This window comes from Bombina bombina, chromosome 5 (assembly GCF_027579735.1).
Source record: "Bombina bombina isolate aBomBom1 chromosome 5, aBomBom1.pri, whole genome shotgun sequence".
NCBI classification, from domain to species: domain Eukaryota; kingdom Metazoa; phylum Chordata; class Amphibia; order Anura; family Bombinatoridae; genus Bombina; species Bombina bombina.
Window position 1 is genome coordinate 1130003671 of NC_069503.1, and position 26539 is coordinate 1130030209.

The following is a 26539-nucleotide window of genomic DNA, read 5'->3' on the forward strand; positions in this document are numbered from 1 at the left end:
TATCAGTGCAGGCAGTGGTAGGTCAACGTTTTTTATTGAAAATATTTTTTTATTTTTTTTTTAAGCTGGGCCCCCACCCTCGGGGACCCGGTCGCAGTTGCGAACTCTGCACCCCCTTTAGTTTTATCCCTGTTTCATGTCCCTTTAATGGTCCTTTAAAATAGTAGAAACTGAATCCTGCAGTGTAGTCTCTCAAGTGCAGTAAGTGAAATGTGTGTTTGTGGGTGGGTGCTTTGTCCAACTGGAATACCAGTACTTGTTTGTCACGGACATGATACCTAAAATAAAGATCATAGGTAATCAGGCTATCTCTCTGGGGTCCAACCGCAGAATTTCTATAGGAGTGATCCTTTGAACTGTACTGCTTGTTACTGTGGTATCTGGATCCATGACATAGTTATACTACGTATTGTGTGCAAGACTATTCTCATGAAGTTGAGCAGGTTAAAGGGGCACTACACCCAAATGTTTTCTTTCATGATTCAGATAGAGCAGCAATTTTCTAATTTTCTCCTATTATCAATTTTTCTTTGTTCTCTTGCTATCTTTTTTTGGAAAAAAAAAACAGGAATCTAAGCTAAGAAGCCGGCCCATTTTCAGTTCAGAACCCTCGATAGCGCTTGCGGATTGGTGGCTACATTTAGAAAAAAAAATTGGGGTTTGTATCCCTTTAAGGTGTGTCGTAATTGGGGAAAAATGACAGTGTTGGGAACTGCTCTAGTGTCCGTCATGTCAGAGGAGGAATATGTCCGTGTATGTCGCCTTCTCTTGCAGCTTCCTGTGCTTGTGCTAAAGGGGAAATATTCCTCCTTGAATAAATATTGCAGTGAAAATAGTGCTTATTTCTCACTTGTGCTTTTATTTAAGATATTCTTACCTGCTCATTGAAACTTTCTGTTTGAATTGATTCTGATTATGGGATCTGTAGATTTAATCACAGAGGGCAACATGTCTATGTAGTTTAGACAGAACTATATGGAACCCTATACAGTTATCTCTTGTAAATAAATTGTAAACAACATCATTTATATTAAGACTAGTGAGTAATGTTTGTAGCACATGCTGAGATAATGAGACATTCAGGTGACTACATTTGAAATATACCATGGGTAACAGTTTAAATAAATCGCTTCTATGACTCGGTGTGTTTGAAATTAAAGTTAAAGGGACATTGAAACTCAAAAAATGTATATGAAAGAGACACAACTAAATTCTGATTTGAAAAATATTCTAAAGCTATTTTAATGGATATGGTAACTTTCAGGAAATTGGTACTTAAAGGGATAGTCTAGTCAAATTTAAACCTTCATGATTCAGATAGAGCATACAATTTTAAACACCTTTCTAACACCCCTATTATTAATTTTTCTTCGTTCGTTTGCTCTATTTATTTGTATAAGCAAGAATGTAAGCTAAGAAGCCGGCCCATTTTTTGTTCAGAACCTGGGTAGTGCTTGATGATTGGTGTCTTAAATGTATCCACCAATCAATAAGTGCTACCCAGGGTGCTGAACCGAATATGGGCTAGCTTCTAAGCTTACATTCTTGCTTTTTTCAAATATAGATACTAAGAGAATGAAGAAAAATTGATAATCGGAGTAAGTTAGAAAGTTGCTTAAAATTGCACCTCTATCTGAATCATGAAAGTTTAGTTTTGAATAGACTGTCCCTTTAAGGATCAGTTGCTTACTAGCAGGTGAGGCCAAATTGGAGCCCTTTTTAGAAATAAATCTTGAGGTTAGGTAACGTACAACAAATGCTGATCCTAGCAATCGATTACGGGTATGTACGGTGTGTATGCGTCTGCGCCTCAGATCCATCTCAGTAAACTTACAACTCTCTATAACTTGTTATGCTGATTTGTCGTGCAACGTGATTACAAAACTCATCATTGTGATGTTATAAGAACTAAACTGGCTCTCTCTAGACGCTTTATTCACTTCTCTTGCCTTGTCTATAACCACTATTCTGAGAACCTCCTGCGCTACCTGAGCAGTATGCTCACCTCTGCTCCCCACTCCCCCTATAACGTAAGGTCCTCTTTGTCCACTCTCTTCTCTATTCCCCTTTACAACAATGAAGTTGGTTGGTCAGCGTTCTTATTCAGAGCTCCTCAACTGTGAAATAACCTTCTGGAAAGAACCAAATCCTCCAGAAACCTGAGATCCTTAAAAATAAATGTCTCTCTATCTTTTTATAAAGAAATCAATCCAGTAAAGCAAATTATAAAAATACCTATCTATGAATACCTATGTAAAAATGTAACTATTTGTACTATATGTAATGTATTGCTGGCATATCCCAGTACTTACTTGAAAACAAAACAAATCTCAACGTATACATAAATAATTAATTCATTAAAATCCCACCTTTTATATTGTTAGGCAGGGAGACGCCTTTACAAGCAAAAAACAATTTTTTTTAACTATCTGCTACATGGAAAGATTTTGAAGCCAAATAATAACTAAAAGCCTCCCTATTATTTTTTTAAATAGATTGTATCGATCCTTAGAACAGCTTCATGCATATGCCAAGCATTCATAAATATTCTACAGCTAATTGTTGACTGTTCCAAAAATCCTCTTCCCTTCCTATACACAGCAATTTAACCAGAATATTTATACGGGACGTTTTTGTCAGTTTATGTACAGAATGATGCTAAATTCATGTGCAATCTGTGTTGTTGCAGAGCCACCACAAACCACAAAGTCAAGGAAACTGTGGCGCTTGAACTGAGCTACGTCAACTCAAATCTGCAGCTTTTGAAGGAGGAACTGGAGGAACTCAACAGCTCTGTTGAAGTCTACCAAAATGAAAGGTAAGTATCACATTTATTGTCAGTCTATAAGGCAGAGAGTAGGCTTCTATGTGCTTGCTGTGAATAAGCACGTTTATTATATTCTAACCAATCTGATCACTTCTAGACTTTGCTACCTTAAAACAAAAGATTTTTATTATATAAGAAAAACATAATTTATGTAAGAACTTACCTGATAAATTCATTTCTTTCATATTGGCAAGAGTCCATGAGCTAGTGACGTATGGGATATACAATCCTACCAGGAGGGGCAAAGTTTCCCAAGCCTCAAAATGCCTATAAATACACCCCTCACCACACCCACAATTCAGTTTAACGAATAGCCAAGTAGTGGGGTGATAAAGAAAGGAGTAATAAGCATCAACAAAGGAATTTGGAAATAATTGTGCTGTATACAAAAAAATCATAACCACCATAAAAAAGGGTGGGCCTCATGGACTCTTGCCAATATGAAAGAAATGAATTTATCAGGTAAGTTCTTACATAAATTATGTTTTCTTTCATGTAATTGGCAAGAGTCCATGAGCTAGTGACGTATGGGATAGCAATACCCAAGATGTGGAACTCCACGCAAGAGTCACTAGAGAGAGAGGGATACAAATAAAAACAGCCATTTTCCGCTGAAAAAATTAATCCACAACCCAAAAAATAAGTTTATTCTCCTAAATGAAAGGAAAAACTTAAATCAAAAGCAGAAGAATCAAACTGAAACAGCTACCCGATGAACTTTTCTACCAAAGACTGCTTCTGAAGAAGCAAACACATCAAAACGGTATAATTTAGTAAATGTATGCAAAGAAGACCAAGTTTCTGCTTGCAAATCTGATCAACTGAAGCTTCATTCTTAAAAGCCCACGAAGTAGAGACTGATCTAGTAGAATGAGCTGTAATTCTCTGAGGTGGGGCTTGACCCGACTACAAATAAACTTGATGAATCAAAAACTTTAACCACAAAGCCAAGGAAACAGCAGAAGCCTTCTGACCTTTCCTAGAACCAGAAAAGATAACAAATAGACTAGAAGTCTTCCTGAAATATTTAGTAGCTTCAACATAATATTTCAAAGCGCTTACCACATCCAAAGAATGTAAGGATCTCTCCAAAGAATTCTTAGGATTAGGACACAAGGAATGAACAACAATTTCTCCATTAATGTTGTTAGAATTCACAACCTTTGGTAAGAATTTAAATGAAGTCCGCAAAACCGCCTTATCCTGATGGAAAATCAGAAAAGGAGATTCACAAGAGAGAGCGGATAATTCAGAAACTCTTCTAGCAGAAGAGATGGCTAAAAGAAACAACACTTTCCAAGAAAGTAGTTTAATGTCCAAAGAATGCATAGGCTCAAACAGAGGAGCCTGTAAAGCCTTCAAAACTAAATTAAAACTCCAGGGAGGAGAACCAAAGCCTGCACAAAACAATGAATATCAGGAAGTTTAGCAATCTTTCTTTGAAATAAAAGGAACTTGCAGACAAATCTTTATCCAAACCATCCTGAAGAAACTGTAAAATTCTATGAATTCTAAAAGAATGCCAAAAGAATTTATGAGAAGAACACCATGAAATGTAAGTCTTCCAAACTCGATAATAAATCTTTCTAGAAACAGATTTACGAGCCTGTAACATAGTATTAATCACTGAGTCAGAGAAACCTCTATGACTAAGCACTAAGCGTTCAATCTCCATACCTTTTAAATTTAATGATTTGAGATCCTGATGGATCCTGACGGACCTTGAGATAGAAGATCTGGCCTTAATGGAAGTGGCCAAGGTTGGCAACTGGACATTCGGACAAGATCCGCATACCAAAACCTGTGAGGCCATGCTGGAGCTACCAGCAGCACAAACAATTGTTCCATGATGATCTTGGAGATCACTCTTCGAAGAAGAACTAGAGGCGGGAAAATATAAGCAGGTTGATAACACCAAGGAAGTGTCAATGCATCTACTGCTTCCGCCTGAGGATCCCTGGACCTGGACAGGTACCTGGGAAGTTTTTTGTTTAGATGAGATGCCATCAGATCTATTTCTGGAAGCCTCCACATCTGAACAATTTGAGAAAACACATCTGGGTGGAGAGACCATTCTCCCCGATGTTAAGTCTGACGACTGAGGTAATCCGCTTCCTAATTGTCTATACCTGGGATATGAACCACAGAAATTAGACAGGCGCTGGATTCCGCCCAGGCAAGTATCCAAGATAATTCTTTCATAACTTGAGGACTGTGAGTCCCACCCTGATGATTGAAATATGCCACAGTTGTGACATTGTCTGTCAGAAAACAAATGAATGGTTCTCTCTTTAACAGAGGCCAAAACTGAAGAGCCCTGAGAATCGCACAGAGTTCCAAAATATTGATTGGTAATCTCGCCTCTTGAGATTTCCAAACCCCTTGTGCTGTCAGAGATCCCCAAACAGTTCCCCAACCTGAAATACTCGCATCTGTTGTGATCACAGTCCAGGTTGGACAGACGAAAAAGGCCCCTAAAATTATACAATGGTGATCTAACCACCAAGTCAGAGAAAGTCGAACATTGGGATTTAAGGATATTAATTGTGATATCTTTGTATATTCCCTGCACCATTGGTTCAGCATACAAAGCTGGAGAGGTCTCATATGAAAACGAGCAAGGGGATCGCGTCCGATGCTGCAGTCATGAGACCTAAAACTTCCATGCACATCGCTACTGAAGGGAATGACAGAGACTGAAGGTTCCGACAGGCTGCAACCAATTTCAAACGTCTCTTGTCTGTTAGAGACAAAGTCAGGGACACCGAATCTATCTGGAAACCTAAAAAGGTTACCCTTGTCTGAGGAATCAATTGACTTTTTGGTAAATTGATCCTCCAACCATGTCTACGAAGAAACAACACTAGTTGATTCGTGTAAGATTCTGCAGAACGTAAAGACTGAGCGAGTACCAAGATATCGTCCAAATAAGGAAACACCGCAATACCCCGCTCTCTGATTACAGAGAGTAGGGCACCTAGAACCTTTGAAAAGATTCTTGGAGCTGTCGCTAGGCCAAAAGGAAGAGCAACCAATTGGTAATGCTTGTCTAGAAAAGAGAATCTCAGGAAGTGATAATGATCTGGATGAATCGGCATATGAAGATATGCATCCTGTAAGTCTATTGTGGACATGTAATGCCCTTGCTGAACAAAAAGCAGAATAGTCCTTATAGTCACCATTTTGAAAGTTGGTACTCTTACATATCGATTCAAAATCTTTAGATCCAAAACTGGTCTGAATGAATTCTCTTTCTTTGGAACAATGAATAGATTTGAATAAAACCCCAGACCCTGTTCCTGAAACTCCAGGTCTGAAACACACTTCAGAAAAGCCTGAGCCTTTACTGGGTTTACCGGAATGCGTGAGAGAAAAAATCTTCTCACAGGCGGTCTTACTCTGAATCCTATTCTGTACCCCTGAGAGACAATACTCTGAATCCAATGATTTTGGACCGAATTGATCCAAACATCTTTGTAAAATTTTAATCTGCCCCCTACCAGCTGAGCTGGAATGAGGGCCGCACCTTCATGTGCACTTGGGGGCTGGTTTTGATCTCTTAAATGGCTTGGATTTATTCCAATTTGAAGAAGGTTTCCAATTGGAAGCAGATTCCTTGGGGGAAGAATTAGGTTTCTGTTTCTTATTTTGACGAAAGGAACGAAAACGGTTAAAAGCTTTAGATTTGCCCTTAGGTTTTCTTCTGTTATGTGTGATCAGTCCACGGGTCATCATTACTTCTGGGATATAACTCCTCCCCAACAGGAAATGCAAGAGGATTCACCCAGCAGAGCTGCATATAGCTCCTCCCCTCTACGTCACTTCCAGTCATTCTCTTGCACCCAGCAACTAGATAGGATGTGTGAGAGGACTATGGTGATTATACTTAGTTTTTATAACTTCAATCAAAAGTTTGTTATTTTACAATAGCACCGGAGCGTGTTATTACCTCTCTGGCAGAGTTTGAAGAAGAATCTACCAGAGTTTTTACTATGATTTTAACCGGAGTAGTTAAGATCATATTGCTGTTTCTCGGCCATCTGAGGGAGGTAAAAGCTTCAGATCAGGGGACAGCGGGCAGATGAATCTGCATTGAGGTATGTAGCAGTTTTTATTTTCTGAATGGAATTGATGAGAAAATCCTGCCATACCGTTATAATGACATGTATGTATACTCTACACTTCAGTATTCTGGGGATGGTATTTCACCGGAATTACTCTGTTAAAAGTACATTAAACCTTTTAATAGGTATTTATTATGTTAAACGTTTTTGCTGGAATGTAGAATCGTTTGCATTTTCTGAGGTACTGAGTGAATAAATATTTGGGCATTATTTTTCCACTTGGCAGTTGCTTGTTTTAATTGTGACAGTTTCGTTTCTCTCTCACTGCTGTGTGTGAGGGGGAGGGGCCGTTTTTGGCGCTCTTTGCTACGCATCAAAAAATTCCAGTCAGTTACTCTTGTATTTCCTGCATGATCCGGTTCATCTCTAACAGATCTCAGGGGTCTTCAAACTTCTTTGGAGGGAGGTAGATTCTCTCAGCAGAGCTGTGAGACTTATATATTGACTGTGATTAAAAACGTTGCTCTGTAATTTTTATGTTTCAAATTTAATTATTGTTACTTTACTAATGGGAACAAACCTTTGCTAAAAGTTGTGTTGTTTTTAAGGATTGATGCTATAACTGTTTTTCAGTTCATTATTTCAACTGTCATTTAATCGTTTAGTGCTCTTTGAGGCACAGTACGTTTTTGTTAAATAAGATTGTAACCAAGTTGCAAGTTTATTGCTAGTGTGTTAAACATGTCTGATTCAGAGGAAGATATCTGTGTCATTTGTTCCAATGCCAAGGTGGAGCCCAATAGAAATTTATGTACTAACTGTATTGATGCTACTTTAAATAAAAGCCAATCTGTACAAATTGAACAAATTTCACCAAACAGCGAGGGGAGAGTTATGCCGACTAACTCGCCTCACGTGTCAGTACCTGCATCTCCCGCCCGGGAGGTGCGTGATATTATGGCGCCTAGTACATCTGGGCGGCCATTACAGATAACATTACAAGATATGGCTACTGTTATGACTGAAGTTTTGGCTAAATTACCAGAACTAAGAGGCAAGCGTGATCACTCTGGGGTGAGAACAGAGTGCGCTGATAATACTAGGGCCATGTCTGATACTGCGTCACAGCTTGCAGAACATGAGGACGGAGAGCTTCATTCTGTGGGTGATGGTTCTGATCCAAACAGATTGGATTCAGATATTTCAAATTTTAAATTTAAATTGGAGAACCTCCGTGTATTACTAGGGGAGGTTTTAGCGGCTCTTAATGATTGTAACACTGTTGCAATACCAGAAAAATTGTGTAGGTTGGATAAATACTTTGCGGTACCCGGCGAGTACTGACGTTTTTCCTATACCTAAGAGACTAACTGAAATTGTTACTAAGGAGTGGGATAGACCCGGTGTGCCGTTCTCACCCCCTCCAATATTTAGAAAGATGTTTCCAATAGACGCCACCACACGGGACTTATGGCAAACGGTCCCTAAGGTGGAGGGAGCAGTTTCTACTTTAGCTAAGCGTACCACTATCCCGGTGGAGGATAGCTGTGCTTTTTCAGATCCAATGGATAAAAAATTAGAGGGTTACCTTAAGAAAATGTTTGTTCAACAAGGTTTTATATTGCAACCCCTTGCATGCATCGCGCCGATTACGGCTGCGGCAGCATTTTGGATTGAGTCTCTGGAAGAGAACCTTAGTTCAGCTACGCTGGACGACATTACGGACAGGCTTAGAGTCCTTAAACTAGCTAATTCATTCATTTCGGAGGCCGTAGTACATTTAACCAAACTTACGGCTAAGAACTCAGGATTCGCCATTCAGGCACGTAGGGCGCTGTGGCTAAAATCCTGGTCAGCTGATGTAACTTCTAAGTCCAAATTACTTAATATACCTTTCAAGGGGCAAACTTTATTTGGGCCCGGTTTGAAAGAAATTATCGCTGACATTACAGGAGGTAAGGGCCACGCCCTGCCTCAAGACAAAGCCAAAGCTAAGGCTAGACAGTCTAATTTTCGTCCCTTTCGGAATTTCAAAGCAGGAGCAGCATCAACTTCCACTGCACCAAAACAGGAAGGAGCTGTTGCTCGTTACAGACAAGGCTGGAAACCTAACCAGTCCTGGAACAAGGGCAAGCAGGCCAGGAAACCTGCTGCTGCCCCAAAGACAGCATGAACCGAGGGCCCCCGATCCGGGACCGGATCTAGTGGGGGGCAGACTCTCTCTCTTCGCCCAGGCCTGGGCAAGAGATGTTCAGGATCCCTGGGCGCTAGAGATCATATCTCAGGGATACCTTCTAGACTTCAAATTCTCTCCCCCAAGAGGGAGATTTCATCTGTCAAGGTTGTCAACAAACCAGATAAAGAAAGAAGCGTTTCTACGCTGTGTACAAGATCTGTTATTAATGGGAGTGATCCATCCGGTTCCGCGGTCGGAACAAGGACAAGGGTTTTACTCAAACCTGTTTGTGGTTCCCAAAAAAGAGGGAACTTTCAGGCCAATCTTGGATTTAAAGATCCTAAACAAATTCCTAAGAGTTCCATCGTTCAAAATGGAAACTATTCGGACAATCTTACCCATGATCCAAAAGGGTCAGTACATGACCACAGTGGATTTAAAGGATGCTTACCTTTACATACCGATTCACAAAGATCATTACCGGTATCTAAGGTTTGCCTTCTTAGACAGGCATTACCAGTTTGTAGCTCTTCCATTCGGATTGGCTACGGCTCCAAGAATCTTCACAAAGGTTCTGGGTGCCCTTCTGGCGGTACTAAGACCGCGAGGAATTTCGGTAGCTCCGTACCTAGACGACATTCTGATACAAGCTTCAAGCTTTCAAACTGCCAAGTCTCATACAGAGTTAGTTCTGGCATTTCTAAGGTCGCATGGATGGAAAGTGAACGAAAAGAAGAGTTCTCTTTTTCCTCTCACAAGAGTTCCATTCTTGGGGACTCTTATAGATTCTGTAGAAATGAAGATTTATCTGACAGAAGACAGATTAACAAAGCTTCTAAATGCATGCCGTGTCCTTCATTCCATTCAACTCCCGTCAGTAGCTCAATGCATGGAGGTGATCGGCTTAATGGTAGCAGCAATGGACATAGTACCCTTTGCACGTCTACATCTCAGACCGCTGCAATTGTGCATGCTGAGTCAGTGGAATGGGGATTACTCAGACTTGTCCCCTACTCTGAATCTGGATCAAGAGACCAGAAACTCTCTTCTATGGTGGCTTTCTCGGCCACATCTGTCCAGGGGGATGCCATTCAGCAGGCCGGACTGGACAATTGTAACAACAGACGCCAGCCTACTAGGTTGGGGCGCTGTCTGGAATTCTCTGAAGGCTCAGGGACAATGGAATCAGGAGGAAAGTCTCCTGCCAATAAACATTCTGGAATTAAGAGCAGTTCTCCATGCCCTTCTGGCTTGGCCCCAGTTAAAAACTCGGGGGTTCATCAGGTTTCAGTCGGACAACATCACGACTGTAGCTTACATCAACCATCAAGGAGGGACAAGAAGCTCCCTAGCAATGATGGAAGTATCAAAGATAATTCGCTGGGCAGAGTCTCACTCTTGCCACCTGTCAGCAATCCACATCCCGGGAGTGGAGAACTGGGAGGCGGATTTCTTGAGTCGCCAGACTTTTCATCCGGGGGAGTGGGAACTTCATCCGGAGGTCTTTGCCCAAATACTTCGACGTTGGGGCAAACCAGAGATAGATCTCATGGCGTCTCGCCAGAACGCCAAACTTCCTCGCTACGGGTCCAGATCCAGGGATCCGGGAGCGGTTCTGATAGATGCCTTGACAGCACCTTGGAACTTCGGGATGGCTTATGTGTTTCCACCCTTCTCGCTGCTTCCTCGATTGATTGCCAAAATCAAACAGGAGAGAGCATCAGTGATTCTAATAGCGCCTGCATGGCCACGCAGGACTTGGTATGCAGATCTAGTGGACATGTCATCCTGTCCGCCTTGGTCTCTACCTCTAAGACAGGACCTTCTGATACAGGGTCCATTCAAACATCAAAATCTAACTTCTCTGAAGCTGACTGCTTGGAAATTGAACGCTTGATTTTATCAAAACGTGGTTTTTCTGAGTCGGTTATTGATACCCTGATACAGGCTAGGAAGCCTGTTACCAGAAGGATTTACCATAAGATATGGCGTAAATACCTATACTGGTGTGAATCCAAGGGTTACTCCTGGAGTAAGGTTAGGATTCCTAGGATATTGTCCTTTCTACAAGAAGGTTTAGAAAAGGGTTTATCGGCTAGCTCATTAAAGGGACAGATCTCAGCTCTGTCCATCTTGTTACACAGGCGTCTGTCAGAAAATCCAGACGTCCAGGCCTTTTGTCAGGCTTTAGCTAGGATCAAGCCTGTGTTTAAAACTGTTGCTCCGCCATGGAGTTTAAACTTAGTTCTTAACGTTTTACAGGGTGTTCCGTTTGAACCCCTTCATTCCATTGATATAAAATTGTTATCTTGGAAAGTTCTGTTTTTAATGGCTATTTCCTCGGCTCGAAGAGTCTCTGAGCTATCAGCCTTACATTGTGATTCTCCTTATCTGATTTTTCACTCAGACAAGGTAGTTCTGCGTACTAAACCTGGGTTCTTACCTAAGGTAGTCACTAACAGGAATATCAATCAAGAGATTGTTGTTCCATCCTTGTGTCCAAATCCTTCTTCAAAGAAGGAACGTCTTCTACACAATCTGGATGTAGTTCGTGCCCTCAAGTTCTACTTGCAGGCAACTAAGGATTTTCGACAAACGTCTTCCCTGTTTGTCGTGTATTCTGGTCAGAGGAGAGGTCATAAGGCTTCGGCTACCTCTCTCTCCTTCTGGCTTCGTAGCATAATTCGTTTAGCCTATGAGACTGCTGGACAGCAGCCTCCTGAAAGAATTACAGCTCATTCTACTAGAGCTGTGGCTTCCACTTGGGCCTTTAAGAATGAGGCCTCTGTTGAACAGATTTGCAAGGCTGCAACTTGGTCTTCGCTTCATACTTTTTCCAAATTTTACAAATTTGACACTTTTGCTTCTTCGGAGGCTATTTTTGGGAGAAAGGTTCTTCAGGCAGTGGTTCCTTCTGTATAATGAGCCTGCCTATCCCTCCCGTCATCCGTGTACTTTTGCTTTGGTATTGGTATCCCAGAAGTAATGATGACCCGTGGACTGATCACACATAACAGAAGAAAACATAATTTATGCTTACCTGATAAATTCCTTTCTTCTGTTGTGTGATCAGTCCACGGCCCGCCCTGTTTTAAGGCAGGTAAATATCTTTTAAATTATACTCCAGTCACCACTTCACCCTTGTTTTCTCCTTTCTCGTTGATTCTTGGTCGAATGACTGGGAGTGACGTAGAGGGGAGGAGCTATATGCAGCTCTGCTGGGTGAATCCTCTTGCATTTCCTGTTGGGGAGGAGTTATATCCCAGAAGTAATGATGACCCGTGGACTGATCACACAACAGAAGAAAGGAATTTATCAGGTAAGCATAAATTATGTTTTTTATCCTGAGGCAAAAAAACTCCCTTCCCCCCAGTAACAGTTGAAATTATTGAATCCAACTGAGAACCAAATAATTTATTACCTTGGAAAGAAAGAGATAGCAATCTGGATTTAGAAGTCATATCAGCATTCCAAAATTTGAGCCACAAAGCTCTTCTAGCTAAAATAGCTAAGGTTATAGATTTAACATAAATTTTGATAATATAAAAAATGGCATCACAAATGAAATTATTAGCATGTTGAATCAGCTTAACAATTCTAGACAAATCATGATCCGATACTTGTTGCGCTCAAGTATCCAACCAAAAAGTTGAAGCAGCTGCAACATCAGCCAAAGAAATTGCAGGCAAAGAAGATGACCTGAATATAAATAAGCTTTCCTTAGATAAGATTCAAGTTTCCTATCTAAAGGATCTTTAAAAGAAGTACTATCTTTAGTAGGAATAGTAGTATGTTTAGCAAGAGTAGAGAGAGTCCCATCAACTTTGGGGATCTTTTCCCAATACTCCAATCTAACTTCTGGCAAAGGATACAATTTTTTAAACCTTGAAGAAGGAATACAAGAAGTACCAGGCTTATTCCATTCCTTTGAAATCATATCAGAAATAGCATCAGGAACTGGAAAAACCTCTGGAATAACCACAGGAGGTTTATAAACAGAATTTAAACGTTTACTAGTTTTAATATCAAGAGGACTAGTTTCCTCCATATCCAATGTAATCAACACTTCTTTTAACAAATAACGAATATACTACAATTTAAATAAATAAGAGGATTTATCAGTGTCAATATCTGAGGCAGGATCTTCTGAATCGGATAGATCCTTATCAGAGAAGGATAATTCAGTATGTTGCTGGTCATTTGAAATTTCATCAACCTTATGAGGCGTTTTAAAAGACCTTTTACATTTATTAGAAGGCGGAATGGCAGACAAAGCCTTCTGAATAGAATCAGAAATAAATTCTTTTAAATTTACAGGTATATCTTGTGCATTATATGTTGAGGGAATAGCAACAGGTAATGAACTACTACTGATGGATACATTATCTGCATGTAAAAGTTTATCATGACAACTATTACAAACCACAGCTGGAGGTATAATCTCCACAAGTTTACAACAAATGCACTTAGCTTTGGTAGAACTGTTATCAGGCAGCAGGGATCCAGCAGTAAATTCTGAGACAGGAACATATTGAGTCATCTTGCAAATGTAAGAGAAAAAATTCAACATATAAAGCAAAATTATCAATTTCCTTATATGGCAGTTTCAGGAATGGGAAAAAATGCAAACAGAATAGCCCTCTGACATAGAAAAAGGCAAGAGGCAAATAGGAATGGGGTCTAAAATAATGAAAATATTTAGCGCCAAGTATGATGCACAACAAACAGAAAAATATTTTTTGGCGCCAAAAACGTCCAGAAACGACACACTTGCGTCATAGATGACGCAATCTTGTGAAAGGACCCGACGTCAACTAAGACGCGGGAAATGACAAATTTGCGTCAACGAAAGTAACTTTGCGCCAAAAAAATCTCGCACCAAGAATGACGCGATAAACGTTAGCATTTTGCGCCCTCGCGAGCCTAATTCTGCCCACGATTTAGAAAAATGACAGTCAATTGAAAAAAGACTACAAACCAGGTAAGAAATACATTTCTAATAAATGCATTTCCCAGATATGAAACTGACAGTCTGCAAAAGGAAATATACTGAAACCTGAATCATGGCAAATATAAGTACAATACATATATTTAAAACTTTATATAAATACATAAAGTGCCAAACCATAGCTGAGAGTGTCTTAAGTAATGAAAACATACTTACCTGAAGACACCAATCTACATATAGCAGATAGCCAAACCAGTTCTGAAACGGTTATCAGTAGAGGTAATGGAATATGAGAGTATATCGTCGATCTGAAAAGGGAGGTAGGAGATTAATCTCTACGACCGATAACAGAGAACCTATGAAATAGATCCCTGTGAGGAAAACCATTGCATTCAATAGGTGATACTTCTTTCACATCCCTCTGACATTCACTGTACTCTGAGAGGAAACGGTCTTCAAAAAAGCTGAGAAGCGCATATCAACGTAGAAATCTTAGCACAAACTTACTTCACCACCTCCATAGGAGGCAAAGTTTGTAAAACTGAATTGTGGGTGTGGTAAGGGGTGTATTTATAGGCATTTTGAGGTTTGGGAAACTTTGCCCCTCCTGGTAGGATTGTATATCCCATACGTCACTAGCTCATGGACTCTTGCCAATTACATGAAAGAAATAAAGTTGTAGGAAGGAAACCTCCTGCAACAAAAAGAAAAAAGGCTATAGTGAATTATCACTAAAGTAAGTGACTCAAGATACAAGGTAACTCGAAGAAAAGAGAGTATTGAGATTAGTGATACAATGGAAACCCCAGTCTAGGAGTGAGATATAATGGTAGGATAGAAGGGAGGATAGAAAGGGGTAGGGCATAAAGAGAGTAATGAGATTAGTGATAGAAGAGAAGCCCCAGTCTAGGAGTGAGATATGATAGGATAGGAGGGAGGATAGACAGGGGTAGGACATAAAGACAGTAATGAGATTAGTGATACAAGGGAAGCCTCAGTCTAGGAGTGAGATATGATAGGATAGGAGGTAGGATAGACAGGGGTAGGACATAAAGACTTTAATGAGATTAGTGATACAAGGGAAGCCCCAGTCTAGGAGTGAGATATGATAGGATAGGAGGGAGGATAGACAGTGGTAGGGCATACAGAGAGTAATGAGATTAGTGATTCAAGGGAAACCCCAGTCTAGGAGTGAGATATGATAGGATAGGAGGGAGGATAGACAGGGGTAGGACATAAAGACAGTAATGAGATTAGTGATACAAGGGAAGCCCCAGTCTAGGAGTGAGATATGATAGGATAGGAGGGAGGATAGACAGTGGTAGGGCATACAGAGAGTAATGAGATTAGTGATTCAAGGGAAACCCCAGTCTAGGAGTGAGATATGATAGGATAGGAGGGAGGATAGACAGGGGTAGGACATAAAGACAGAATAATGAGATTAGTGATACAAGGGAAGCCCCAGTCTAGGAGTGAGATATAATGATAGGATAGGAGGGAGGATAGACAGGGGTAGGACATAAAGAGAGTAATGAGATTAGTGATACAAGGGAAGCCCCAGTCTAGGAGTTAGATATAATGATAGGATAGGAGGGAGAGGAGACAGGGGTAGGACATAAAGACAGTAATGAGATTAGTGATACAAGGGAAGCCCCAGTCTAGGAGTGAGATATGATAGGATAGGAGGGAGGATAGACAGTGGTAGTGCATACAGAGAGTAATGAGATTAGTGATTCAAGGGAAACCCCAGTCTAGGAGTGAGATATGATAGGATAGGGGGGAGGATAGACAGGGGTAGGACATAAAGACAGAATAATGAGATTAGTGATACAAGTGAAGCCCCAGTCTAGGAGTGAGATATGATAGGATAGGAGGGAGGATAGACAGAGGTAGGACATAAAAAGAGTAATGAGATTAGTGATACAAGGGAAGCCCCAGTCTAGGAGTTAGATATAATGATAGGATAGGAGGGAGAGGAGACAGGGGTAGGACATAAAGAGAGTAATGAGCTTAGTGATACCAGTCTTGGAGTGAGATATGATAGGATAGGAGGGAGGATAGACAGGGGTAGGAAATAAAGAGAGAGTAATGAAATTAGTGATACAAGGGAAGCCCCAGTCTAGGAGTGAGATAGGATAGAAGGGAAGATAGGCAGGAGTAGGGCATAAAGAGAGTAATGAGATTAGTGATATAAGGGACGTACCAGTCTAGGAATGAGATATGATAGGATAGGAGGGAGGATAGACAAGGGTAGTACATAAAGACAGTAATGAGATTAGTGATACAAGGAAAGCCCTAGTCTAGGAGTGAGATATGATAGGATAGGAGGGAGAAGAGACAAGGGTAGGACATAAAGAGAGTAATGAGATTAGTGATACAAGGGAAGCCCCTGTCTAGGAGTGAGATATGATAGGATAGGAGGGAGAATAGACAGGGGTAGGACATAAAGACAGTAATGATATTAGTGATAGAAGAGAAGCCCCAGTCTAGGAGTGAGATATGACGGGATAGGAGGGAGGATAGACAGGGGTAGGACATAAAGACAGTAATGAGATTAGTGATACAAGGGAAGCCCCAGTCTAGGAGTGAGATGTGATAGGATAGGAGGGAGAATAGACAGGGGTAGGGCATAAAGAGAGTAATGAGATTAGTGATAGTAGGGAAGCCCCTGTCTAGGAGTGAGATATGATAGGATAGGAGGGAGAATAGACAGGGGTAGGACATAAAGACAGTAATGATATTAGTGATAGAAGAGAAGCCCCAGTCTAGGAGTGAGATATAATGACGGGATAGGAGGGAGGATAGACAGGGGTAGGACATAAAGACAGTAATGAGATTAGTGATACAAGGGAAGCCCCAGTCTAGGAGTGAGATATAATGATAGGATAGAAGGGAGGATAGAAAGGGGTAGGGCATAAAGAGAGTAATGAGATTAGTGATAGAAGAGAAGCCCCAGTCTAGGAGTGAGATATGATAGGATAGGAGGGAGGATAGACAGGTGTTGGGCATAAAGATAGTAATGAGATTAGGGATAATGTAAATGGGTGACCAGGAGTGGAGGAAAAACACAGCTGCTCTGTATTGTAGACAAAGAATAGTCTAGCAGCTAAGACAAATAAATACATGAGGCTGATTGCGCAACAGGAAAGAAGTACTGAAGAAATGTTTTTTCTGCAACAGTATTTGTTTCCATCTTAATGGGAGGAGAGTCCAATGCTTCATTCATTTCTTGTGGGAAATAAGAACCTGGCCACCAGGTGGAGGCAAAGACACTCCAGCCAAAGGCTTAAATACCTCCCCCACTCCCCTCATCCCTAAGTCATTCTTTGCCTTTCGTCACAGGAGGTTGGCAGAGAAGTGTCAGAAGATTGGGAGTAGTCTCTTATGGAGGGTAGTACTCTTAGAAGTGGGACTGGAGTTTTAAGTAATTCTGTTGGCCTCTCAGTGAGATCATGGATGAAAGTTAGTCAGGAGAGTTGTCTCTGCGAAACCATCCCGACTCATATTAACAGCTCCTGGGCAATCAGCGTTGACGAGTTTCGCTGCCTGCCTTTAGTCTCTCAAGTACATGTCAGGAGCGATGCTACTAACCTGTCACACTTGAAGGGCTGTTTTCATATTTCACAGCGTAGATTCTGGTAAGATCGTTTATTTTATACACATATGATAACGCAAGAAGACAGGGTCACAGTGTGTCTCCTTATATCTGATAGAGTCAAGGGTTAATATCCCTGGACAGGGGATTATTGAACGGGGGGGGGGGGTTTATGCATAATATCTTTATTGTGTTAATGCTATGTCATGTGTGAGGTGAGGCTCTAGCAATGTGTGAACATTCAGGTGAAGATCAACGCTGCCTTTTTTTGGCGCATTTTCTTTATAGTGCAGGGGCGGTCCTGCATGACACTCCATGTGACCGGGTGTGGCCTCTTCAACTTCCTCTTTCCTGATCGGCATTTGTGCTGGAGATGTAACAGTTTCTCTGTGGTCCGGGTCATAGGAGGTGGTAAATGCCCCGGCCATTGGTGTATAAAGGGGCCATTTAATCTATCTCAGTCCGTATTAAAGGTGCATGCTATGGAGGACTCTGATATGTTAGAGGATACTCCCTGTTTAATTAAATCTAATACCTGTGTTTATTGTGAGGAGTAGATTAGCGATACAAGGGAAGCCCCAGTCTAGGAGTGAGATATAATAGGATAGGAGGGAGGATAGAGAGGGGTAGGGCATAAAGAGAGCAATGAGATTTGTGATACAAGGGAAGCCCCAGTCTAGGAGGGAGGATAGACAGGGATAGGGCATACAGAGAGTAATGAGATTAGTGATACAAGGGAAACCCCAGTCTATCAGTGAGATTTAATAATAGGATTGGAGGGAGGATAGACAGGGGTGGGACATAAAGAGAGTAATGAGATTAGTAATACAAGGGAAACCCCAGTCTAGGGGTTAGATATAATGATAGAATAGGAGGGAGGATAGACAGCGGTAGGGTATAAAGAGAGTAATGAGCTTAGTGATGTAAGGGAAGCCCCAGTCTAGGAGTGAGATATGACAGGATAGGAGGGAGGATAGACGGGGTAGGACATAAAGACAGTAATGAGATTAGTGATACAAGGGAAGCCCCATTCTAGGAGTGAGATATAATGATAGGATTGAAGGGAGGATAGACAGGGGTAGGGCATAAAGAGAGTAATGAGCTTAGTGATATAAGGGAAGCTCCAGTCTAGGAGTGAGATATAATGATAGGATAGGAGGGAGAATAGACAGGGGTAGGGCATAATGACAGTAATGTGATTAGTGATACATGGGAAGCACCAGTCTAGGATTGAGATATGATAAGATAGGAGGGAGGATAGACAGGGGTAGGGCATAAAGAGAGTAATGAGATTAGTGATACAAGGGAAGCCCAAGTCTAGGAGTGAGATATAATGAGAAGTGTCGGAAGATTGGGAGTAGTCTCTTATGGAGGGTAGTACTCTTCGAAGTGGGATTGGAGTTTTAAGTAATTCTGTCGGCCTCTCAGTGAGAGCATGGATGAAAGTTAGAGTCCGGAGATGTAGGGAGTGTTGTCTCTGCAAAACCATCCCGACTCATATTAACAGCTCCTGGGCAATCAGCGTTGACGAGTTTCGCTGCCTGCCTTTAAGCTCTCAAGTACATGTCAGGAGCGATGCTACTAACCTGTCACACTTGAAGGGCCGTGTTCCTATTCCACGGCGTAGATTCTGGCAAGATCGTTTCATTTATACACATATGATAACGCAAGAAGACAGGGTCACAGTGTGTCTCCTTTTATCTGATGGAATCAAGGGTTAATATCTCTGGACAGGGGATTATTGAACAGGGGGGGGTTATGCATAATATCTTTATTGTGTTAATGCTATGTAATGTGTGAACATTCAGGTGAAGATCGACGCTGCCTTATTTTGGCTCGTTTTCTCTATAGTGCAGGGGCGGTCCTGCATGACACTCCATGTGAGCGGGTGTGGCCTCTTCAACTTCCTCTTTCCTGATCGGCATTTGCGCTGGAGATGTAACGGTTTCTCTGTGGTCCGGGTCATAGGAGGTGGTAAATGCCCGGCCATTGGTGTATAAAGGGGCCATTTAATCTATCTCAGTCCGTATCAAAGGCGCAAGCTATGGAGGACTCGGATATGTTAGAGGATACTCCCTCTTTAATTAAATCTTTGTGAGGAGGTACAGGTTGAACCGCCTGCTCAACTATGTTCCACATGCTTTGATAAGATTACAATATCTTAGAAGAATAAGATATTTAGTACTACTGAGCCGTTCACCTTTGAAGGTTCTCCGTCCCATGAGGTGTGTTCCCAACATTCATCTCCGATTTCACATGTAGCTCCCTAAGGCCCTACTAATCCTCCCACAGGAGGGGCCTCATGGCTGCGAGATTTCGCTGCCTAGTTGCAAGGGGCGGTTTTTGCGGCCTTCCATGCCCTACCACGCCCTACAAAGCGCAAGCGAAGAGAAAGACATAGCTTTCCGTCCCAGGGGTCATCTACCCTGTTGGATGTCTCTGAGAGATTATCAGACGAAGAGGACGTCTCCGACTCGTCAGAGGGCGCTCTCTCTGTGACGTAATCGGCGTCTTCTAGACCTCCGGCTGCGGAGGAGCCACATTTTAAGGTTAAGATGGAGCATTTGCGCTTTTTACTAAAATAAGTGCTTGCTACGTTGGAGGTTCCGGAACCAAAACTTCAGGAAGAACCCTCAATTCCTAAACTTGATAGGGATTACGAGGACAGGGTGGTGCCTCAGACCTTCCCAGTTTCTGTGAAGATGGCTACGATTATTACCTCATTTAAAAAGTTTTTCCCCGTTCCGGACTCTCCACTTGAGCTATGGGGGGCTATTCCTAAAGTGGATGGAGCAATCCCCCTCGAGGATAGTTCATCGTTCAAAGAGCCCATGGATAAAATGTTGGATTCCATGTTGAGAAAGATGTTCCAACTCACAGGGTTTGTTTTCCAACCAGCAGCAGCGATTGCTACGGTGGCTGGAGTGGCTACCTATTGGTGTGATGCACTGTCAGCTATGGCCTAGGTGGAGACTTCCCTCGAGGAAATACAGGAAAAGATTAAGGCCTTAAGGGTCGCAAATTCTTTTATCTGTGATGCAAATATGCAGGTTATTCGCCTGAATGATAAGACATCAGGTTTCTCTGTTTTAGCCCGTAGGGCTCTGTGGTTATGCAAAACAGAAAGAGAAGCAGTCTGCCAGGAACGAACAAACAGCAGCATCAATAGCTTGTTCTATGGTCCTGTTATCACCTCGAAGTAGCTTCTTTCTGCCCAATTGTGCTTTTCACAGAGGAAAACTTTCCTGTAGTATATCAGTCTGATCCCGCCCACATGGTCAGTCCAGCCCCGAAATACCAGGCAATTCTCCTCTGAACAAGGAAAAGGCAACCCCAGACGATCATTTCGGCCTTCTGTGGGCCTCGTCAGTGAGGTACAGCCATATTCCTCTAAGCACATTGGGCAAGGAGTCCACGTCTCGTTTCCCCCATAGGGAGACTATCCCCAGGGTCATATTTACATATGCAAAACAGAAAGAGAAGCAGTCTGCCAGGAACAAACAAACGGCAGCATCAATAGCTTGTTCTATGGCCCGGTTACCACCTGGAAGTAGCTTCTTTCTGCCCAATTGTGCTTTTCACAGAGGAAAACTTTCCTGTAGTATATCAATCTAATCCCGCCCACATGGTAAGTCCAGCCCCGAAATACCAGGCAATTCTCCTCTGAACAAGGAAAAGGCAACCCCAGACGATCGTTTCGGCGTTCTGTGGGCCTCGTCAGTGAGGTGCAGCCATATTCCTCTTAAGCACATTGGGCAAGGAGTCCACGTCTGGTTTCCCTCATCACCCATAGGGAGACTATCCCCAGGATCATATTTACATATGCAAAACAGAAAGAGAAGCAGTCTGCCAGGAACGAACAAACAGCAGCATCAATAGCTTGTTCTATGGCCCGGTTACCACCTGGAAGTAGCTTCTTTCTGCCCAATAGTGCTTTTCACAGAGGAAAACTTTCCTGTAGTATATTAGTCTGATCCGCCTTCATGGTCAGTCCAGCCCCGAAATACCAGGCAATTCTCCTCTGAACAAGGAAAAGGCAACCCCAGACGATCGTTTCGGCCACCAGTCGTGGTCTGCTGACATGACTTCCAAGTCTAGATTACTATCCCTTCTGTTTCAGGGGTAAGTCCTTTTTGGTCCAGGCCTGGACTCCTACCATATCCACGATCACGGGAGGCAAGGGTGCTTTCCTTCCGCAGGATAAGAAGAATAAGCCTAGGGGTTCTACTTTTCGTCCCTTTCGTTTGGACAAGTCTCAACGCCAGCTGTCTGCTGCTAAGACCGAGCAGTCCAAGGGGTCATGGAAGCCAGCTAACTCTTGGAACAAGACCAAGCAGAGCAAGAAGCCTGCCGAGACAAAGTCAGCATGAATGGGCGGCCCCCCATCCGTCGCCGGATCGTGTAGAGGGCAGACTATCCCTGTTCGCAGAGGCCTGAATGAGAGACGTAGACAATCCTTGGGTTCTGGGAGATTTCTTTTCTCTCAGAGTAATCGTCCCTGTACCTCTAGCAGAAAGCGGCCTAGGGTACTATTTAAACCTTTTCGTGGTCCCAAAGAAGGAGGGCACATTCCCCCCAATTCTGGACCTAAAGTGCCTAAACAAATTTCTGTCAGTCCCATTGTTCAAAATGGAGACGATCAGATCGATCCTGCCCCTAGTTCAAGACAGGCAATTTATGACGACAATAGACTTGAAGGATGCCTACCTTCACGTGCCAATCCACAAGGATCACGTTAGGTTCCTAGGATTCGCGTTTCTGGGCCAACAATTCCAGTTTGTGGCCCTACCGTTTGGTCTGGCGACTACCCCAAGAGTGTTTATGAAGGTTCTGGGGGCGCTGCTCCTGGTAGCGAGAGCCAGAGGTATTGCGGTGGCTCCTTATCTGGACAATATTCTGGTTCAGGCTCCATCCTGCAATCTCGCGGAGGACCACTCAAGGGCTCTTCTTCTTCTCCTCCGATCCCATGGATGGAAGATAAACGAAGGAAAGAGTTCTCTGGTCCCCAGCAACAAGGTGGAGTTCCTGGGTACAATAATAGATTCCATATCGATAAAGATATTCCTGACAGAGCAGAGACGTTCCAAGATTGCGTCCAGCTGCCTTGTTCTTCAGACCTCCTCAAGGCCATCTGTGGCCAGGTGTATGGAGGTGATTGGGCTCATGGTATCCAGCATAGATGTAATTCCTTTCACCAGGTTCCATCTCAGACCTCTTCAGTTATGCATGGTGAGACATTGGAACGGCGATTACTCAGATCTATCCCAACAGATCTCTCTGGACAACCGAGTGAGGGAATCCCTCTTGGTGGATTTGTCCGGAACAGCTGGCCCTAGGGACATCCTTCTTGAGGTCATCCTGGGAGATTGTGACGATGGACGCAAGTCTGTCAGGATGGGGAGCTGCTTGGAGTGCCAGAAGTGCACAGGGTAAGTGGACTCCAGAGGAGTCGACTCTACCCATAAATATTCTGGAACTTCGAGTGATATTCAATGCTCTGAGGGCTTGGTCCCACCTAGGGTCATCCCGATTCATCAGATTCCAGTCGGACAACATTACCTCGGTGGCTTACATAAACCATCAGGGGGGAACGAGAAGCTCCCTAGCCATAAGGGAGGTATCTCGGATTCTGGAATGGGCAGAGACTCACAATTGTTCGCTCTCAGCGATCCACTTTGCGGGTGTGGACAACTGGGAAGCGGATTTTCTCAGCAGACAATCATTTCATCCGGGGGGATGGTCTCTCCATCCCGAGGTGTTTGCGGAGATCTGCAACAGATTGGGGACACCGGAGATAGACCTCATGGCGTCCAGACTCAACTTCAGGCTACCCAGATACTGGTCGCGGTCCAGGGACCCACAGGCAGAGCTGATAGATGCCTTTCCGGTTCATTGGGAGTTCAACCTAATTTACATTTTTCCACTCCACCGTTGCCACTTCTTCCTCGAGTGGTGGTCCGCTTCAAACAGAAGCAAACTTCGACCATTCTGTTTGCTCCGTTGTGGCCACGGAGGACGTGGTTTGCGGATCTGGTGGGGATGTCATCATCTCCTCCATGGAGGTTGCCCTGTCGCAGAGATCTGCTGGTTCAGGGTCCCTTTCTTCACCAAAATCTTGATTCTCTAAAGCTGACTGTGTGGAGATTGAACGCCTAGTCTTGGCCAAGAGAGGTTTTTCTGAGAGAGTAATTGATACTCTCATCCAGGCCAGGAAGCCGGTCACTCGTTGCATCTATCATAAGGTGTGGATGACCTACTTATCCTGGTGTTAAGAACATGGATATCCCTGGCACAAGGTTAGGGTATCCAGGATTGGACAGGTAGTGAAGAACTATTTAAGGAATTCATGACTATCTTGAATACTAATGTGATGAACTTAAAACTTACATTCCATCTAAGTAAAGAGAAAGTTGAATTTCTTGACGTTACTATCTATAAAGATGTTGACAATGTATTAAAAACAGATCTCTATAGAAAAAGTACAGCAACTAACTCAACTCTACACTACAATAGCTGTCATACAATACAAACGAAAAGAGCTATTCCCACGGGTGAATTCCTAAGACTGAGAAGGAATTGTACAGACTTTACCATTTTTAACAAAAGAGCTAAAGAACTGACATCTCGTCTAAAGAAGAGGGGATACACCCGGGGTGTAATTTGGAGAGCATATCAGAGAGCTCGTAGGACTAAAAGAGATGATTTACTAGTGCCTAAAAAGAAATCTGTGGTTCCCTATAATGAAGTGAGATTTGTAACTAGATTTAATGGTGAACATCAGACTTTAAGTAATATACTTAACAAACATTGCAATATACTCAAATCTGACAAAGATCTATTACCGGTGATTGGTGACAGAATAAATACTAGTTGGAAAAGAGCGCCAACCATTGGGAACAAACTTGTTAAGTCACTTCACAAGAAAAAATGCTAGTACCAGGAATGTATGTGGTACATACACTTGTGGTGCATGCAGTTTTTTTGCAAATTCATACACAATGAAAGGGAATTTGTGACACTAACTGGCAATATTAAAAGAATGCTGGGATTTGCCAACTGTAGAACAAAAAATGTTGTCTACTGCCTTCTATGCGTATGTGGAAAAAGGTACATAGGAATTACAACACGTGAATTACGCACTAGACTAGGTGAACACATTAATAACATCAAAAATTGTGTTAATGACAAAGAAATAAATAGAAACCTTACCCCAGTGGCAAGGCATTATTTGAAAAGACATGGAACCAAACCAGATTTGAAGGTATCTGTTGTACAGGTTATTAAACCTGGCATTAGAGGGGGTAATGTAGAAACTATGCTATTGCAGGCTGAATGCAGATGGATATTTTGGCTCAACACCTTAGCACCAAATGGCTTGAATGAACAAGATGGATCCGGTTCATTTTTATAATTTATGCCATTGTTAACAGCTTAACATCCTCACAATCTATATCATGCCAGTAGATACCAATATTATACTGTAATATTCCCACTTATATTACCTAAATTTAATCTGTGTGTGGTATTACATCAGTTTAAGTATCCTACTCTAATGGCTATGGAAATAGACATTACTATCTATTTTTGATTTTTTATTATTATTGTTTTTCAATTCTACATATACATATTGATCTCACCCTTTACCATCGTTTTTCACTTTTTATATCCCTTGTGACACTCAATATGGTCTAACATTGTGATAATATCTGGATTGTATATTTGAACATCTCAAGTATAAAATGTTTATATACAGACATATATTTAATTGCTGCTGAAACGGTATGAACCGTCGGCCATAAACACTGTAGCAATTATTGTTTTCATGTTTAAGATTGTTTTGATTGGCTGCTTATATATAGAAGGTTATTATTGAGTAATTCGTTAGCATATTGTATGATTTGACCTCTATAGTGATTTACAGCTCTTTCTGTTGTGGACAATATATATTTAGTATTATTACGTGTATCATGATTTATTTCGGTCTCTCTGTACCCTGACTCATATGCTTGTATTTAATATCACCATATTTTGATATTGCCGCATCAAACGATCCTATATAACAAGTTAACAAAGTGAAAACATCCCCCTGCATTATCGTCAGTTTACTTTGTGATCATGTGATAGCTTACTATCAAATGACAGGAGGATTTCCTGATTGGCTCACACAAGGGTGTGAGGGATTTTTGATGTTGCAATTGGTTCAATACGTTTTTGATTACATATGTCCATTTCACTTCATAGTAAACATGATTGTGTACAGATACTAACATATATGATATACAATGTTTATACATTTTAATATGTCCCTTTGCTACAAACAGTGTAACAGTTACCAACACGGTCCTTATATTTATTTAGGTCAAGCTTTACTATACTATGAGTCATTATCATAATAAAGGTAATGTTAATCATTTACGTTTACGACGTTTGATAGGTTGTTTTGTTATGGACTGTATACAACCATCAGCTCATCGTTTTGATCTTTAGTTTTCACTAATAGTACAACTTAATGATCTGTTTCTTTGTCCTTCTACATGTGCCTTGATGCGTATGTTTGGTACTAAATATTTACTATCGCTGCATTACATTAGACGATTCTTTTCTGTGTACGGAGTGAAACCACTCCCCCGGCATCACTGTCATCCTACTCCTTGATCATGTGACAACGTACTATCCAATGATAGGAGGACCTTTACGATTGGCTCACACTAGGGTGTGAGGGATTTTGATTTTATGATTGGCCATCATACTATACATAGGCTGTGAGGCTACGATCAGTCCGGTTAGCCTTCGAAAAAGCCTAGTCAGGCGAAATGCGCTTCAGGCGACATTACAGCTGCATTATCCACTTATTATGACACTACTATAGACACTATGCCTTTCATTATTTAATTGTTGTTATCTGACTTGGACGGACTTATACCGGTCC

The 26539-nt window shown here is 41.9% G+C and overlaps 1 protein-coding gene across 1 annotated transcript in view; it reads left to right on the plus strand.

Moving 5' to 3' along the window:
* RHPN1 (rhophilin Rho GTPase binding protein 1) overlaps positions 1 to 26539 on the plus strand; it is a 284175-nt gene that overhangs the window by 125983 nt on the left and 131653 nt on the right. The window contains exon 4 of the mRNA XM_053715422.1: positions 2690 to 2818. Coding sequence (XP_053571397.1) covers positions 2690 to 2818 — 129 coding nt within the window. The remainder of the gene's footprint in view (positions 1 to 2689; positions 2819 to 26539) is intronic.